At 38.3% G+C, this 15,055-nt stretch overlaps 1 protein-coding gene across 4 annotated transcripts in view; it reads left to right on the top strand.

Moving 5' to 3' along the window:
- Positions 1-15,055, top strand: part of LOC124194756 (titin homolog) — a 60,797-nt gene that overhangs the window by 25,451 nt on the left and 20,291 nt on the right. For all 4 annotated transcript variants that reach the window (XM_046589097.1, XM_046589099.1, XM_046589095.1 and 1 more), the window contains 2 exons: positions 1,225-1,345; positions 1,453-1,479. In XM_046589097.1, coding sequence (XP_046445053.1) covers positions 1,225-1,345; positions 1,453-1,479 — 148 coding nt within the window. The remainder of the gene's footprint in view (positions 1-1,224; positions 1,346-1,452; positions 1,480-15,055) is intronic.

Raw genomic sequence — 15,055 nt, 5'->3', positions numbered from 1 at the left:
GTCGTCTTTTTGATTGTATTACGCGGTGGTGCTGGATGCGCAACAACACCACTCCCGAACGGCGCGCGGGTGTTTCTTTTATTGGATGGGATTAAAACGGGTGGATGGGGGGAAAGGACGTCTCTCTCTCTCTCACTCTCTCTACCTCGTAGATGTTGACACGACCTCCTTTTTTACGACGCAACCGAGAGACACGATCCCTTTATGTACTCACGAGCCTTGACAACAATAACAACAAACGCGCCAAACTTCGTGCCGTTTGGATTATTTTTTCTTCTTCTTCTTCTTCTTCTTGGGGAATGAAAAAAAAAAACGAAAAAAACCAACCGAAGATTTCGCTTTTGGCTATTTATCGTTTATGCGCATGTAGATATCTCTATATAAATAAATAGCCCTTTGCTGCCAGCCAACTGGCGCGCGGTGCTCTATGGCGCTCGCCCGGTGCGCGGGCTCCGCCATCATCTATTCAGCGCAAAGATTTGCACAACAAACGGAACAGCAACAACAAAAAACCGCCTCCTCAGACAGTCCCGCCGACGTTTTTTCTTAAATTGCATTTTCTATTATTCACGAGAAATTTTGTTTTTCTTGAAAATCAACAGAAAGGTCGTAAGAATAATTGCCGTCGGCGTATCGTTCCATAAATCCATCGAATTCATTTTTATTTGTAAAAAAAAAAAAAAATGAAGTATGAAGTACATTTTTTTCAAAGAAATAAATTACGATCGAGAAGTCAATATTTACCGCGAAAGAGAAACAAAAATTCCTTTTCTTATCTAATTGATTTTTTATTGGATCCATCATTTTGAAAATTTCTCTCTTTTTCTTTTTTAAACGAAAATAAAATAAAATAAAAACCCCTTTTTCCATAAAGATCTCCTAGTTAAAGTTGCGTAGTTAGCGACGGACACTGTGTCTAAATTTCCGTTCAACTTTTAACGAGCGCTAAACCGCTAAAACGTTTCTCATTGGCGTTTCACACGTTCGACTCGAAAAGTTTTCCCCCCTTTTTTTCAAGTTTCAAATAAAAATAAAGCTAAACAAAACAAAACCCGTCCAATTATGCGATAGCGTGTGATTTAAGGAGGCCAAAGTCATCATCGTCGTCGGTCGTGAGAGTGGGAAACAATGTACCTTATGCTCAATTCCTCTCTCAGTCTATAGTCTCCGCTCTTCTCTTATATTATTTCTCAACTGATGTTGTGGCGATGCTTATCTGTGCAGGGAGACGACGTCGTCGCCGGCCATGGCGCCCAAGTTCGTCCGAAAGCCGAGATCGACCGAAGTTGTTGAAGGCGATTCTCTGGTCGTTGTCTGCGAGGTCATTGGCGATCCGAAACCCGAGGTAAGAAAAAAGAAAAGAAACAATAAAAATAGACAATATCCTCCTCCTCTTTTTGAAATATAACTAATGCATTTTTGGGTTCTTTTTTGTTTTTCACGAACGTGCAGGTCATCTGGCTGCGTGACTGGCTAAATGTGAGTCTCTTTTGTCTTTCCTGGCTCTTTCGTGTCAGTTTTTTTTTTTTTTTTTTTTTTTACAATTTATTTTCGCGTGAGAAAATGAGATGATGAACATATTTTTTTTAAATTAAGAAAAAAGAAGCGGGAAGGCATATGGGCGCTCACGCCGGACCTGCCGGCTATAAAAACCGCCCACCTCACACACACAGAGAAAATTTTATTTTCCGATCGAGCGAAAAAATAAAATACTAGTTAAAGTCCGCCTTCATTTTTTTTTAACCAAGGCGCTCTTCGCGCGGTATCGTTCCATCGTCGTTGCGTTCATCTATATTTAGATATGCCCGCGATGAATACGTAATGATGGAGCGGAATATTACGTATATATATATATTCCATGACTTGGCACTTGAAACAACTTGAGAAAAAAATATCCACAGCAGATGATATTTTTTTTTCCGTCTTGCCTCTCTCTCTCTCGTCCGATATCAACGGCCCTATTGCTGTCCGTCTGCTGGCCAGTCGCAAATCTAGGAGTGAAAGCGGGCGGCCAACACACAGCATAGTCGCCTCTTCTCCTACATAGAAAAAGCAAATGGCTTTCTGATTGTCCGAAAATCCGCTTAGACAAGAAGAAGAAGAAGAAGAGAGGACCGTGTTGTGCGTTGAGCTGCTGCCGGCCAGGGCCCGATGATGATGGTAATGATGATTGACTGCGTAACGCACTATCAGTTCCTTCCATCTTTCTTTTTTTTCCCCTCTGCGTCCGGCCCGCAAACAACAGACGCGTGAGCTAGCCGGTCGTAAATTTTCACAATTCGCCCGTGTCTTACAGATATATAGAAAATACTAAACAGAAATACCGAAAATCTTCTCTCTTTCTCCACTATAGTTTGATTCTTTTGGCCGAGTGTGTAGTACGTACTGAGACCTGAATTATTATTATTAGTTGCCTTCACTGCACATTATTACGCAATTTTTTACTTCAATGGGATTAGTTTTGTTGAGCTCTTTCTGGCGGGCTGGCCGGCCGGGAAATCCTTTTTTTTTTTTATAAGTGCAGTCGTCCAGGTCATTTGTCATCATAGCGGACTCAAAAATAAAATTTAAAAATAATGAAGATAAAAATAAACTTTTGATCGTTATTGCGCAATGGGGCACACGCCGACGTTTCAGTTTGTTGGGTCCGAAAGGTTTGTTTGTTTTTTTCTCTTCGAAATATACAAGACGGACAAGCTGGGCCAGATGGTTTTACATGATGTGACGTGATTCGTTCTCATGTTTATTACTTTAGACTCTCTGAGCTGAACTAACGCTGTGGCTGCTCGCATGGGCGTCGTGTCTATGTAAATGTGAAAATTCCAGCGGGAAATTTGATATCAAGGCCCGTCAGTCGGCATTCGACTTTTCTATTTCTCTGCTGGGCAGATAGCTGGATCTGCGCAGTTTTTCTTCTTTCCATCGTCCAACGCCGTGGTGGGTATAATTCCCCGCTGCGGCGATCGGGTTACCACCGAAAACTAAATCTAGACAAATCTAATAAGAAAGAGAATCTCCCATTTTCCCGAAAATGAAAATGGCGCTCGTGTAATAATACATGTCTCGGATGTATAGACAGCGTCGTGCGTCTGCTGTTCAAAGGAAAAATAGAGCCGGGACGACGGAGCCGATCAAGTTTCTATCTAATTTTTCCTCCTGTCCAGTCGAGCAGGAGCTCGTCGGACGTTGGTTAATGACGTTCGGCGTTAACTTTAAACCCAAAACAAAAAGTTCAAGTTACGCAAAAATGAATAAATAAATAACGCATGGGATTTATTTTTTATTTTGAAAAATTCCATAATCAAATCATTTGATTAACGACGTTTCCAAAAAAAAAATGTGGAAATACACAGACCGTGTTAGCGCAAACTAACACGGTTCCCTTAACTTTTTCTCTCTTATCGCCCAGTTTTTTCCCGGCTGCTCTAGCTGCTGCTGCTGGCGCCCTTTGCGTGTTCGATTTGGCCGTCTTGTATATATCATTTAATTATTCATCTCGTTCTGTCAGGATCGACGAAAAAGAAAAGGAAAAAAAAAAGAAAAACTGGTTGGCTTTTTATTCAAGCGTCTATGGAGACGGATGACGGAATTCATTTTCCAAACGATGATCGGCGCGCCGGTTTTTTTTTTTTCTTTTTCGAATTTTGGTTGATAATCGCACGACAATGACGGGCCAACGCCGCACTATCATCATCTCTTCAATTTTTTATTTTATTTTTTTATCTCTCCAAATTTTTTAAAAAAATTTCTTTTGATTCGCGGTTTTTTTTTTCTTCTTTTACTTCTCTCACCGTCGGATCCATGACCAAAGATGGCCAGCGTTTGTTGACGCTGTGTGCTGGCCCGTGTGGTATATACACACACACAGTGTCACACGAAATGTTTGTGTGTAACACAGAAAAAAGAAAAAAAAAAGACCCTGAAGAGTTGTTAGAAAGTGTCCGGGTGGTTTGTCTGCGTAGAAAAAAAAACTAACTCCCATGTCCGCTTTGGAAAAAGAAACAGAAGAAGAACGCAATTTCGGGGCTAAATAGTATTATTTTTTTCTTTCTTTCCCATGATAGCGATTGCTGCACAGTTTTGTTTATTTATTTGAAATTGTTGAAGGCAAATGACTGCACGAAACTTGTAGCGAGAGAGAGAGGAGTTGTTTCTCAAAGCAAAGTTCAATCTAAGCGAAAATCAGTAAAAGGAGAGAAGCAGAAGAAAAAAAATTAGAAAACACTTTTGGTCCTTATACGGGCGGGACGATTCAAAATGTCTCTTCTTTTTTAAAGACGAGAGTCTCTATTTTTTTTTCTTTTTCTTCTTCTTCTCTCTGGCCCCCGTCTCTTCATTTGATTTTTTGTGTGTCAAGTGAAGACGGGAATAACGCGCAGTTCAAATATTGGCAACGATGGAAAAAGGCCTGTACACTTTTGAAATGGAATTTTATTTGACTTGAAGAAAAAAAAAGAACAAAATTTATTTTGTTGAAATGCCATCGGTGCTGGGCTATTACGATTATTGTCGTTGCTATTTCTAGAATGAAATAAAAATATTTCTTCTTCTTTTTTTCTCGACTTGGGTGGGTTGGTCGGTTTAATGACAAATCGTCAAAATAAAATTTGTTTTTTTTTTGCCTTCCTCTGTCGTGTGTGTGTGTGCATAGTAGTCGTTGTAGTAGTCCCGTAATAATGGCGTCCGTGCAGAGACATGTTCATCATCCGCCGCGCTCGGGCCACGAAAGTTTGGATGAAAAAAAAAAGATTCAAACCCCCCGCCGAGAACGGCGGCAAGCGACGCCGACGGTAAAGCGAAAAAAAAAAAAATATTTTATGGTAAAAGAAAAATACTTTTTTTTCCCTAGCGGAAAAATTAAGATAAGAACTTAAAAATAATTATATATTCATTGGATGATGAACTTGTCTCGACGAAATATTTTTTTTTCCCACATTTTTTTATTTTTTGTTGTTGGTTGGTTGGTCCGGCGAGTGAAAGAAGAGAAAGAACGGGCACACGTCTGACCGTACGAGCGTGCGTAACGAACGCCCCGACACTGTAGACGATGCGTAACGATGCTATTGTTTTCGCGCATGAAGAATTGCAGCAGCTCCGTCCACAGCAAGGAGAAGAAGATTCTTAAAAAGACTCTTTTTTTTCTGGCCGGTAACGAATCTACCGCCCTCAATCTACCGAAAAAGGGAAAAGAAATAATAAAAAAATAACGAAAATATAGTCACGAGCCCCTCTCTATATTTTATCCCTATAGCAACAGCGCGTAATTTATTGCGCAATCAGGTTTTACTTCGATCAAACTCAAGAGTCTTTAATCAGGGAGAGATTGATTCACTCTCTGAGATTTTGGGTAGGTAAATTTAGTTGATTCAACTAAACAAATATTTTCTTTATTTTAAATATTCAAATATTCAAAAAAGAGAAAAAAAAATCTTGTAATATATTTTTTAATAAAAAGACGGGAGGATAAAAAAAGTGGCGGAATTTATTTATTTATTTTTTTGTTCCGATTCAATCAACGCCCGTGTCCAATCCAGTCAAATCATCCATCTTGCTCCTTTTTGTGTTTCATTTTTTCCCCTCGTGTGCCCCCCTTGCTTGTTACTACGTGTGGCGCCAGTGGGGGGGTTGATGGGGGCCAGGCCAGCAGCAGCAGGAACCAAAGAAAAAGATGTGACTCGTCATATTTTTTGACTGGCAAAGCTTTCACTAAGTGTCTTCTCGCTGCACTACTGGAATAAAATGATAAACAAATAAAAATCAGAGAGAGAAAAAAACAAAAAACAGAAAAATTGATTCAAATCAAAAGAAAAAGAAAAAAAACCGGGAGCGCCCGGTTTGTGTCCGTCATCTGGGCCGTCCGACCCAAATCACGCTCATCTTTTCTCTCTTTTTTTTTTTCTTTCTCGTGATGTTTTGTTTTTCTTCTTTAATTCGTTGTCATTTTTAATCTCTCGCGCGGTATGAACCAGCAGAAAAAGAAAAAAACGAAAAAAAGAAATGAATAAAATAATATTTAAATTGTTAATAGCAAACAAATAAATAAACAAACATCATTTCCTCATTTGGAATTCAATGCTGCGCGTTTGCTGCCCGCGTGTATAATATTTGAAGAGCTTTTTATTTATTTTTTTACTTGTTTGCCGACCGAAAACACACATCCATCATCCAACTGCTACGTATATACTTAGATTCGCGTGTGTGTGTGTGTGTGTGTTCGCAGTGAGCAGCAGAGGCCAGTCATTATTTATTCAAACCTTTAATGATTGGCCTGTTTGAGTGTTTTTGAATATCTGCGCCTTTTGATTTCGTTCCAGGAATTTTTTTCATTCGCCGTGTATCAGCTCCAGTTCTCTTATTATTACCGCCGTGATTATTATTATTTAGATGTGTGTGTGTGTACTCTACACACTCTCATATAACTCGCCAAAAAAAAATGGCTCCAGTCCCTTTTGTCTATCCATCTTTCATTCTTTTCTTTTTTTTTTTTTTTTTTTGATATAATTTAAAAATGTCCATAAGGAGAGAGACAAATCAATCAGACTCTTGTGTGTATATTCCCCTTTTGTGTATTATTATCACGGCGACGGGATCTCTCTCTCTCTCTCTCTAACTCTCTATAGCTCTCCGCTTTCTGATTATTTTCCACGAACAGAAAAAAACAAAATTCATTGCGTTTCTTTTTTTTTCTTTTTCTTTTTTAAATCTAAAAGGTAAAACGCCAATCAATTTCATCCGTTTGCACTCGACCGTGTTAATCTGTGTAGACATTTCCACGTGTTTCTCTTGCTTCGTATCTATTCGCGAATTGATCAAACGCGAAACCTTTTTGTTTCTTTTGTTGTTTTTTTTGGGGGGGTTATTTAAGTCGCCGCTCCCGCGCGTCCCGTTTTATATTTCTTTTTATTTGTTTATTTGATTTTTCGACTTGGCAAAAAGAAAAATCCCGCGTAGGTGAGAGAAAAATTTGTTTGGCTTGTATCAACAAAAATCAGAGACTTGTTTTGTTTGTTTGTTTTTTTCAAGCAATTTTTTTTTATTTTTCCTCATGGTCGATTAGATTAATCGAATGAAACAAATTTAATCCGTGGATGAAAAAAAAATCCTCCTTTTCATTCATTTGAATGAAATTCTTTTTTTCTTTTGTTGGAATTTTTTTATAAATTTTTTTTTAAGGGAAGAAAAAAGAAGACGGGGGTTAATAGGGCGCGTCTGATATATTTTTTTCTTCTTATTTCTTTTCTTCAATGGCCAATTCAGCTGGGCTTCTCTTCTCTGCTCCTATCAAAGAAAAATATGTGTGAATGAAAATTTTATTTTTCCTCTTTTATTTCTCGACTTTTTATGGTAATTGATCACGATCTCGGCCGTGTTCAGTTGAGCGGAATGCCATTATGAAACGCTTCTTGACTCGTTCCCCGCCTGCAAAGGTTACGTATTTGGTGGCCAACACAAACGGTTATTCACCAGGAATTTTTTTTCATAAGGTCACATTTATTTGACGTCAGATTTTATCATTGGAAGGAAATCGGAACGAAATTTGGCTGGCCGAAGAATAAACAAAAATATGGCCAGGCTTTTCTTCTGGCTATCAGTTTCCTCATTTTCGGTGGTTGCGCAATAAGGAAAATATAGCGGCCGTCTCTTCAAAACGATTACCCCACCAACTTTTCTTTTTTAAAAAAGAAAAAAAATCATCTTTATGTAGTAATGCTTTTCATTCATTCCCTTATTTTTCCTGGGTCGTAATAAATGAAAAAAAAAAAAAAGAGCGGGACTGCCGCTGATGACGGCCGGCCAGCTCACATCACGCCGGGTTTACGTTATTCGTGCCCCTAGAGGCGCATTAACTCCAAAACATAATAAGAGAAGACGGACGTCGAGAAATTCAAACGAAAAAAAAAAACTCAAATAAAAATTCGTTGTTGGCAATCAATCAGCTAGCCTTTTGTGTATAGGATATATATAAGAGAGAGAAGCCTGTTTAGTTGTTGTTTTTCCCCCTGCTGGCCCTGATTGCGATTCAAAAAAAAGGAAGGAAAAAAAAACAACAACAACAACTCGGGACTGCCCTTTTGATATTCTAATTTTTAATGTTTGTGGTTCGCTCGGGATTTTTGAATTGTTGCCCCCGTTGTTTGCATATTGCTGGCCGCCGCCGGGCCAGCAGCAGCAGCAGCGTCCCAATGTATATAAACATAACACTCTGCTGGTTCACAGAGAGAGAGAAAAACTAATGGCTGCCAGTGAGATAGATCAAGCGAAATTTTTTACAAAAAGCTGTCCAGACGTCGATAAATATAATAAATAAACATTTCCAGATCGCGCCGAGATGCGTGCGTGTCGACACCTCCTCCTCCAAACTCTCAGATTTTTTTTTTGTCCGATGGAAAACTTAAAAAACAGAACAAAAAAAAAAATCACCAGACGTGAAATCAAAACAAGAAATCAGTGGGACACATTCCTCTTTTATATTCACAACCCGCCCGGTCAAATTTTTGAATAATTTCAAAATTATTAATAAAAAAATGTTCATTTTTTTTCGGGGTCTAGAATTTCTGGCGAGAAAGAAAGAATAAAAGAAAAAAATAATTCAAATTGATTAGCCAAGAAGAAGAGGATGAAGATGTTTTTTCCACGTTAAATTTCACGCGTGTCAAATGATGAGATGGGATCGGGAGAAAAAAAAAAGAACAACAAAAAATCTATTTTTTTCTTCTTCCTTTTTTTTTGCGGGAGTCCCGCCACGAATATTTTGGCGCTGCGGAGAGAGATGAACGAAGAATTTATATTTTTTCTTTTTTTTTTCCCGAAGAAGAAGAAGAAGCGTGACCGTGGAGGAATGAGAATAGAATGAGAAAAAAAAGCGGAGGAGAGAGAACTTGAGAGACTTGAGTAGGGCGACCCGAGTGAAACTTGTTTCAGTCGACGTCGCACCGTCAACCGGCGAACAACACGCTCGGCACCCGCGCGTTTTTTTGCCCCCCTTCTTATCTGGACAACAACAAATTTATTATTATTATTTTTTTTTTGGTTGTTGGTTGACTATATCCTTTCCCTTCTGTTCGGCTTATTAGTTTGCAACAAGCGAAAGAAAAAAACAGGGAGGAGGACGCCAGGGAGGAAAAGAAAAAAGATAACTGAGATTTGATCAAAGTGTTTTTAATTGAAAGAAAAAGTTTGTCGTTTTTTTTGTTAAATTGTCATTTGAATTTGCCGCCAGTGCGTGTTTCAGTGATTCGACAAAAATAACAAATTGACAACATTTTTCACGACCAGCAAAGAGGTAAGACGCAATCTAGAACTTGTATTTATTTTTTCGTGTCGTTCCAGAATGTTTGTTTCGGCCCAGTGGGGGAAAAAAAAATATCAAATCATAAAAAAAGATTGTCGTGTGTGTGGAGAGTGTCAGGTACGAGGTGGTAGCCCGTTGTGTTTTAGGTTAAGGCAGGCCAGCAGCAGCAGCAGCTAGCACACACAATTTTTATGACAACTGGATTCTTCTCTCTCTCTGTGTATAGCTCTGCTCTCTGTCTTTCTCTTTTCTCTTTTTTTTTTGTCTTGTTGTAAATCTTTTGGCGTCCCTTAAAAAAACTTCCACCGTCCCTTTTTTGACAACTGGTTCTATCTCGTTCTCTTTCGATTATTCTTTTTGGCGTTTGAAATCTCACTCTTTTTTCCATCTCTCTTGGGAGAGAGAGAGAAAAAAAATTAAATTTTCAAATATATTTATTTTTTTCGTCTTGTGCCTGTGCTGGTCTGACTCCCACGTCCAGCAGTGTTTGGAATGTCCAATAGGCGCGTTTTGTTGTTTCTTCTTTCCAAAGAATTTTGCTGCCTGGTTCGTTTTTTGTTGTTTTTTTGTTTTGTTTCTTATATTCGCTGCGTTGGCGACGATTGATAGAAACGCGGTTCTCGGCTGCTATATAGTAGAGGGGAGGCCATCAACGAGAAAGAATCAAAATGGGCATAGAAGACAAGAAGAGAAAGGAAAAAGGAACGAAGAAAAACAAAAAAGATATTGGCCATCAAATAAGAGGGCGACCGGTTTCTATGCACAATCTATCCTCCGGGTCTGAGCAATAATATACCAGATAGATATATACCTAGTATATGTATAATGTCCAGCGGGCGAAGATATTTAATTATTTCTTTTTTTGAAAAAATCACCGCCATTTTAGGATTTAAGATTTTTCAAAAAATAAAATAAAATAAAATCATTTGGTGTTTTTTAGCGACAGCAGCGCGGACGGAATAACAAAATTTCGGTCGGCCCATATTCTGCAGGTTGCCTTTTGTTTTGTCCTCTCTTGGAAGGAATATAATATAGTATATATAAGAACGCGGCGCTCGCAGTGATACCTCGGCGGGTTTTATCTGGAAAAACCGACAACAATTTTTCAAGTCGTGATGAGCGCGGCGATTGTCGAACGCCGGCGATTCGTAGAAAAGAAAAAAGAAAAAAAAAAAAAAAAAATCAGAAGGGCAACATTAGATAATAATAAGAACATCGTCAAGAGTAAAAAACTTTCTAACGCGCTTTTTTCTTCTTCCTTAATGAGCTCCCCGTAAAAAGATCACGACCGATGCTAGGGAAAAGAGAAGAAAAAATACTCGCGAAATGAGCTATTGCGTAACACAGAAATCATTTTTGTTTTTTTCAAACGAAGAAGAAGAAGAAGTTAAGAATTTTTCCGACATTTTTTTTTCTATTTCAACTTTCAAATTTTGTTCATTGACGTCATACTCGAAATGTTTCAGTGACGTCCGACACACATTTATTTTATTTTTGAATCAAATGAAAAATTTATTTTTTTCTTTAAAAAAATTATAAAAAAAAATGGCCGGACGTTTTGGTCACACTTGAGTCTGATAACAAATGCGTGGCAATTTTTCAATGAATGTGTGATGCCACCGTGGTGTGTATGTAGTATATACAACAGTACACACACATACTATCGACGAGAGAATCAAGTCAAGTGTGTGTGTGCTGGCCCGGCAAATGCGCCTATTCACGCAGCCGGAGGGCATTTCTGCGCTCTTCTATGTCCTAACATTTTTCAAAAAAAAAAAAAGATACAATCTCTTTGGCGTTTCTTCTTCTGCCTTTTCATTTCTAATCACTTCTTCTTCTTTTGAAAGAATAAAGGGGAGCCCGTGTGTGTGTGTGTGTGTGAAGAAAAGACGAAGGGGGGAATTGGGTGGGACAAAAAGGCCGTCCCGCAGCGTCTATTTATTTAATTGTTCAATTAGGCCATTCATCATCAGCGGCCGAGGCAGTTTGCGACGAGGCACTTGTGTTACTATTATTATGATTATATTACAACACGCATTCCTTAGCCGATTTGTTTATTTATTTCTTTTTTTGAAAAATAAAATATTAAAATAGATTCAAAAATTCTGAAACTGATGGAATGACTTATTCGCTCTCTCTGGTATATTTATTTATATACTATTGAGAAATACAAAATAGTTTGCGTGTTTGTTTTGAAGAAAATAATTCCGTCGTCTAATGCGCAAAGGGGAATATAGCATAAATGAATTCGAATAAATATAAAGTCTGGTGGAGAAATGTTTGACCAATTTCACCTTGGCAACGCCATTTAGCGAAAATTTGCTCTACACACACACAGCAGCAGAGCCAGTGACCGAATAACGGGCGGGCCAAATGACAGAGTCAATCAATCTGCATATGTATCTATATCGCGGAATGAAATTCAAATTTCTTGACTCGTAGTAGTACCCGGTTTATACACACACAGCCAGTTCTTATATATTTAGATACACACATTCGTTGGAAATGAACTTCTGTCGTTCTCTGCGCACATAAGAGACTATCACCTTTCTGTGTTTAGTTGATGTTTCCAAGCAGCAGCCCAGGATAGTCAAGTGGGAAACCCGATCGAAATAATATAGCAACAAGTTTTCTGATTATGTATGTTGTTTTTCTTTTATCTTTCCCTTTTTATGGGTAATTCTTTTGCGTCGATTCCATAAACGGCCATGTTGTGCGTTGGAAGGAAAAGCTGTCCATCATCCACAGCTCAGAAAACTGACCGACCGGCCGTCCGATTTCTATTCCGCGTAATAATAGACACCACAATATAACAAGAGGCCGGCCATTCTCTCTCTCTCTCGCTCTCGCAGTTTTCTGAGCTGTGGACTGACTGACTGACTTACTGTGTGTTTGTTGCTGGGCGTGTTGTATTTGGTTTGATAATATCCCTCACGTCAAACCTCTGGACAAAACAGTCAAACAGCAACGCGCAACACACACAACGTTTCTTTTTTTCCCCATTCATTTTTCGAAGCGCCCAGGGCGGGAATATCAAATGAATTTAAATGAATTTAAATGAATTGGACACATTCGTCCTTGCAAGGACGTCCCAAATTTTAAATGTCATATTTTTTTTTTCAACCGGTTTTTTTATTATTTTATTTCATTTTAGGAACGAATTTATACCAAAGTTATGTTTGCGGTTTTTTTTTGTGCGGGTTACTTTGGAGATCCGTTTCGCAGTGACACACTCGCAGATATGAAAAGTGGAGATATTATCCATGTCCCGTTATGGCCGGAATTTTATTTTTATTTTTTTCTCCATTTTATACGATCAAGTTTTTTTCTTTTTTTCTTGTCGGGAGAGATGGATGAAAAATTTCAAGGGAATAATGACAAGCGAATTACAAAATCAGAAAAAAATTCCCCGAAAAAAAAAAAAATGGAAATATTTTGACTCTTTTTTTGGGAGAATGTATCGATTTGACCTTTTGCGGTTCCCTCCGGTGCCAAAGTTAATCTTCGGCCGTCTCGGTGGTGTGTGTGTGTTAGAGATTTCTTCGCTTCTTCTTTGTTGGCCAACGGGAGATTAAACGCTCGAGTCGAATCGAAAAGAAATTGACTCTAGAGAGAAATGGAGAATAATTTAATTCGCAGCTGTCGGGGGGGGTTAATGGGATCGGATAAAAGGAGAAATGATGACACGCGTCAAAGTCGAGAGAAAAGAAACGAGCTTCATCATCACGCGCAAGAGACCATCGTCATTGCGAAATAAATATGTTCTCGATTATTTTTTTTTTTCTAATAATAATAAAAATGAAAATTCTTTTCAAGTCCGTTGAAATGTTGTTGTTGTCATTCGGCCCCGGCCATTTCATTAGAAAACGTCAAACATTTTTTTTTCTCTTCTTTCCTTTTGATCCAAATTTCAATTGAATTCTTACATTTCAAACGAGAAAAGATATTTTTCAGCAGCTCGTTATTTAGCGATTGAAATGTCGCTATTCTGGAAGAGAAGGCGGTGACGTGGCAATCTCTTCTAAAAGACATTCGAGCACAATTAAGAGTCAGAAAAAGAATAAAATACAAAAAAAAAAATTCTCGAGTTACTGGGAAAAAAAAAGAAAAAAACCTCTCGGCGTTCGATGCGCGTGATACTTTTTTCTTATTTTTATTTTTTTTTGTGTGCCCGAGACGACGATAGGCTTTGATGACTTCATTGTGACATGTTTTCATTGTCGTGTATTGTGCGTTTAGATTTCCCGGTGACATTGCACAACATTCGTACTCACAGGAGAGAGATGGTAATAGACAGAGAGAGTTCATCACATGTTAGAAAAAAACGAACAATGAAGATGAAGGTTTCACTCCCGTCTCCGCCCATTTCTTCTTTTTTTTTCTTTTTCTTAGGAGTAGATTTGAATACAATCCACGAAAGAAAAAGGTCATATATATGTTACGTAATCTTTTTTCATTTTATTTTATTTTTTTGAAACGACGATAGCTATAGTCTCTCGTTCTCGAGTGTTTTCTGGCAGTCGTAAAAAAATAAATGTAGAACCAGATCAGTTTCGGCGCTAGCTGCATTATCTATTTTTGTCTTGTCGGCGCGCCGATATCATTCCACATGTCTATACTACACAGCAGTCCGGCCCGCTTGAAAGTTGTAAAAAAAAAAGAAATGAACTGAAAAAAATATATATATAATAAGAGATCGTCTAAATGCATTGGAAAAAATAAGCAGAAACGACAATGAATATCGATGGCTACACAAAACAGAGACGAACAACACAGACAGAAAGTTCTGTTTTTTTTTTCTTCTTCTTTGTGTGTTGTTGTGTGAGTGTGTGATGCGGATACCCAATCAGCCGCCCATCATTTGGAAATGGGAGTTGGCAGGTTATATCATATCCTCCCTGGTATATTGTAGAAGAGTGGAGTTTTTTGGGGCCGGCGCGGGATGGATCGACGGGGATTTTCGATCGGAATAAATAGGATGCAAATGGTGATGGGAAAACTTTTTCTCTTAAACGGATAGAAATTTTTCCGTTTCACCTCCAAAACGATTCTGGTTTTTTCTTCTATCTTCTTGTATTCACGCGTTATTCATTTGTCTTATCTCGAGATATTATTGAACATAACGCAATTTGGCAGATGGAACAAAAATGTATTTTTTTTTTTTTTTTCATTTCGGAATTGCCGATTTTTCTTGAAAAAAGGGGCGGAGTTGCAAATGTACAAACTAAAATTTTCTTCTCGCTTCTTTTCCGAAGAAAAAATAAAAATAACGTTGAAATAATGATAATAAAAAAACAAACGAAAAAAAGCGAACCTCGCGCGCCAACAACGCTGTTGCGGGTAACTAGATACCCATCTAGGCAGGCGCCTCCATCTCTCCTCCTCCTCCCCTTCCTCTTCGCAGCAAATAGTCATTTGCATATTGTGTTGCGCGTTGGAAGAAAAAAGTGACGCCGCGCTATACACAACCTAGCTACACGGACAGCCAAAAAACCCGAAAAACACCGAAAAACATGAGCGGAAGGTTTCTCTCTCGAATTTCAATTAATCACATTTCATTTATATTTTTGATTTTCCCGCAAAAAAAAAAAAAAAAAAAAATGTTTTCTGGAAATTATTTAATTTTTTCCGCGATGAAGGAAAATATTTTCTGACCGAGATATTTTTTTTTCCACGACCAGAATCATGTGTGCTGCTGCTGTGTGTACATGTGTTTTGTGGACATACCTTAAAAGGTTGTCTGGCGCCACACGGTTTAGATTT

The sequence above is a fragment of the Daphnia pulex genome, chromosome 5 (genome assembly GCF_021134715.1).
Source record: "Daphnia pulex isolate KAP4 chromosome 5, ASM2113471v1".
In the NCBI taxonomy this organism is placed as follows: Eukaryota; Metazoa; Arthropoda; class Branchiopoda; order Diplostraca; family Daphniidae; genus Daphnia; species Daphnia pulex.
This window is presented reverse-complemented; position numbering and strand designations above follow the sequence as displayed.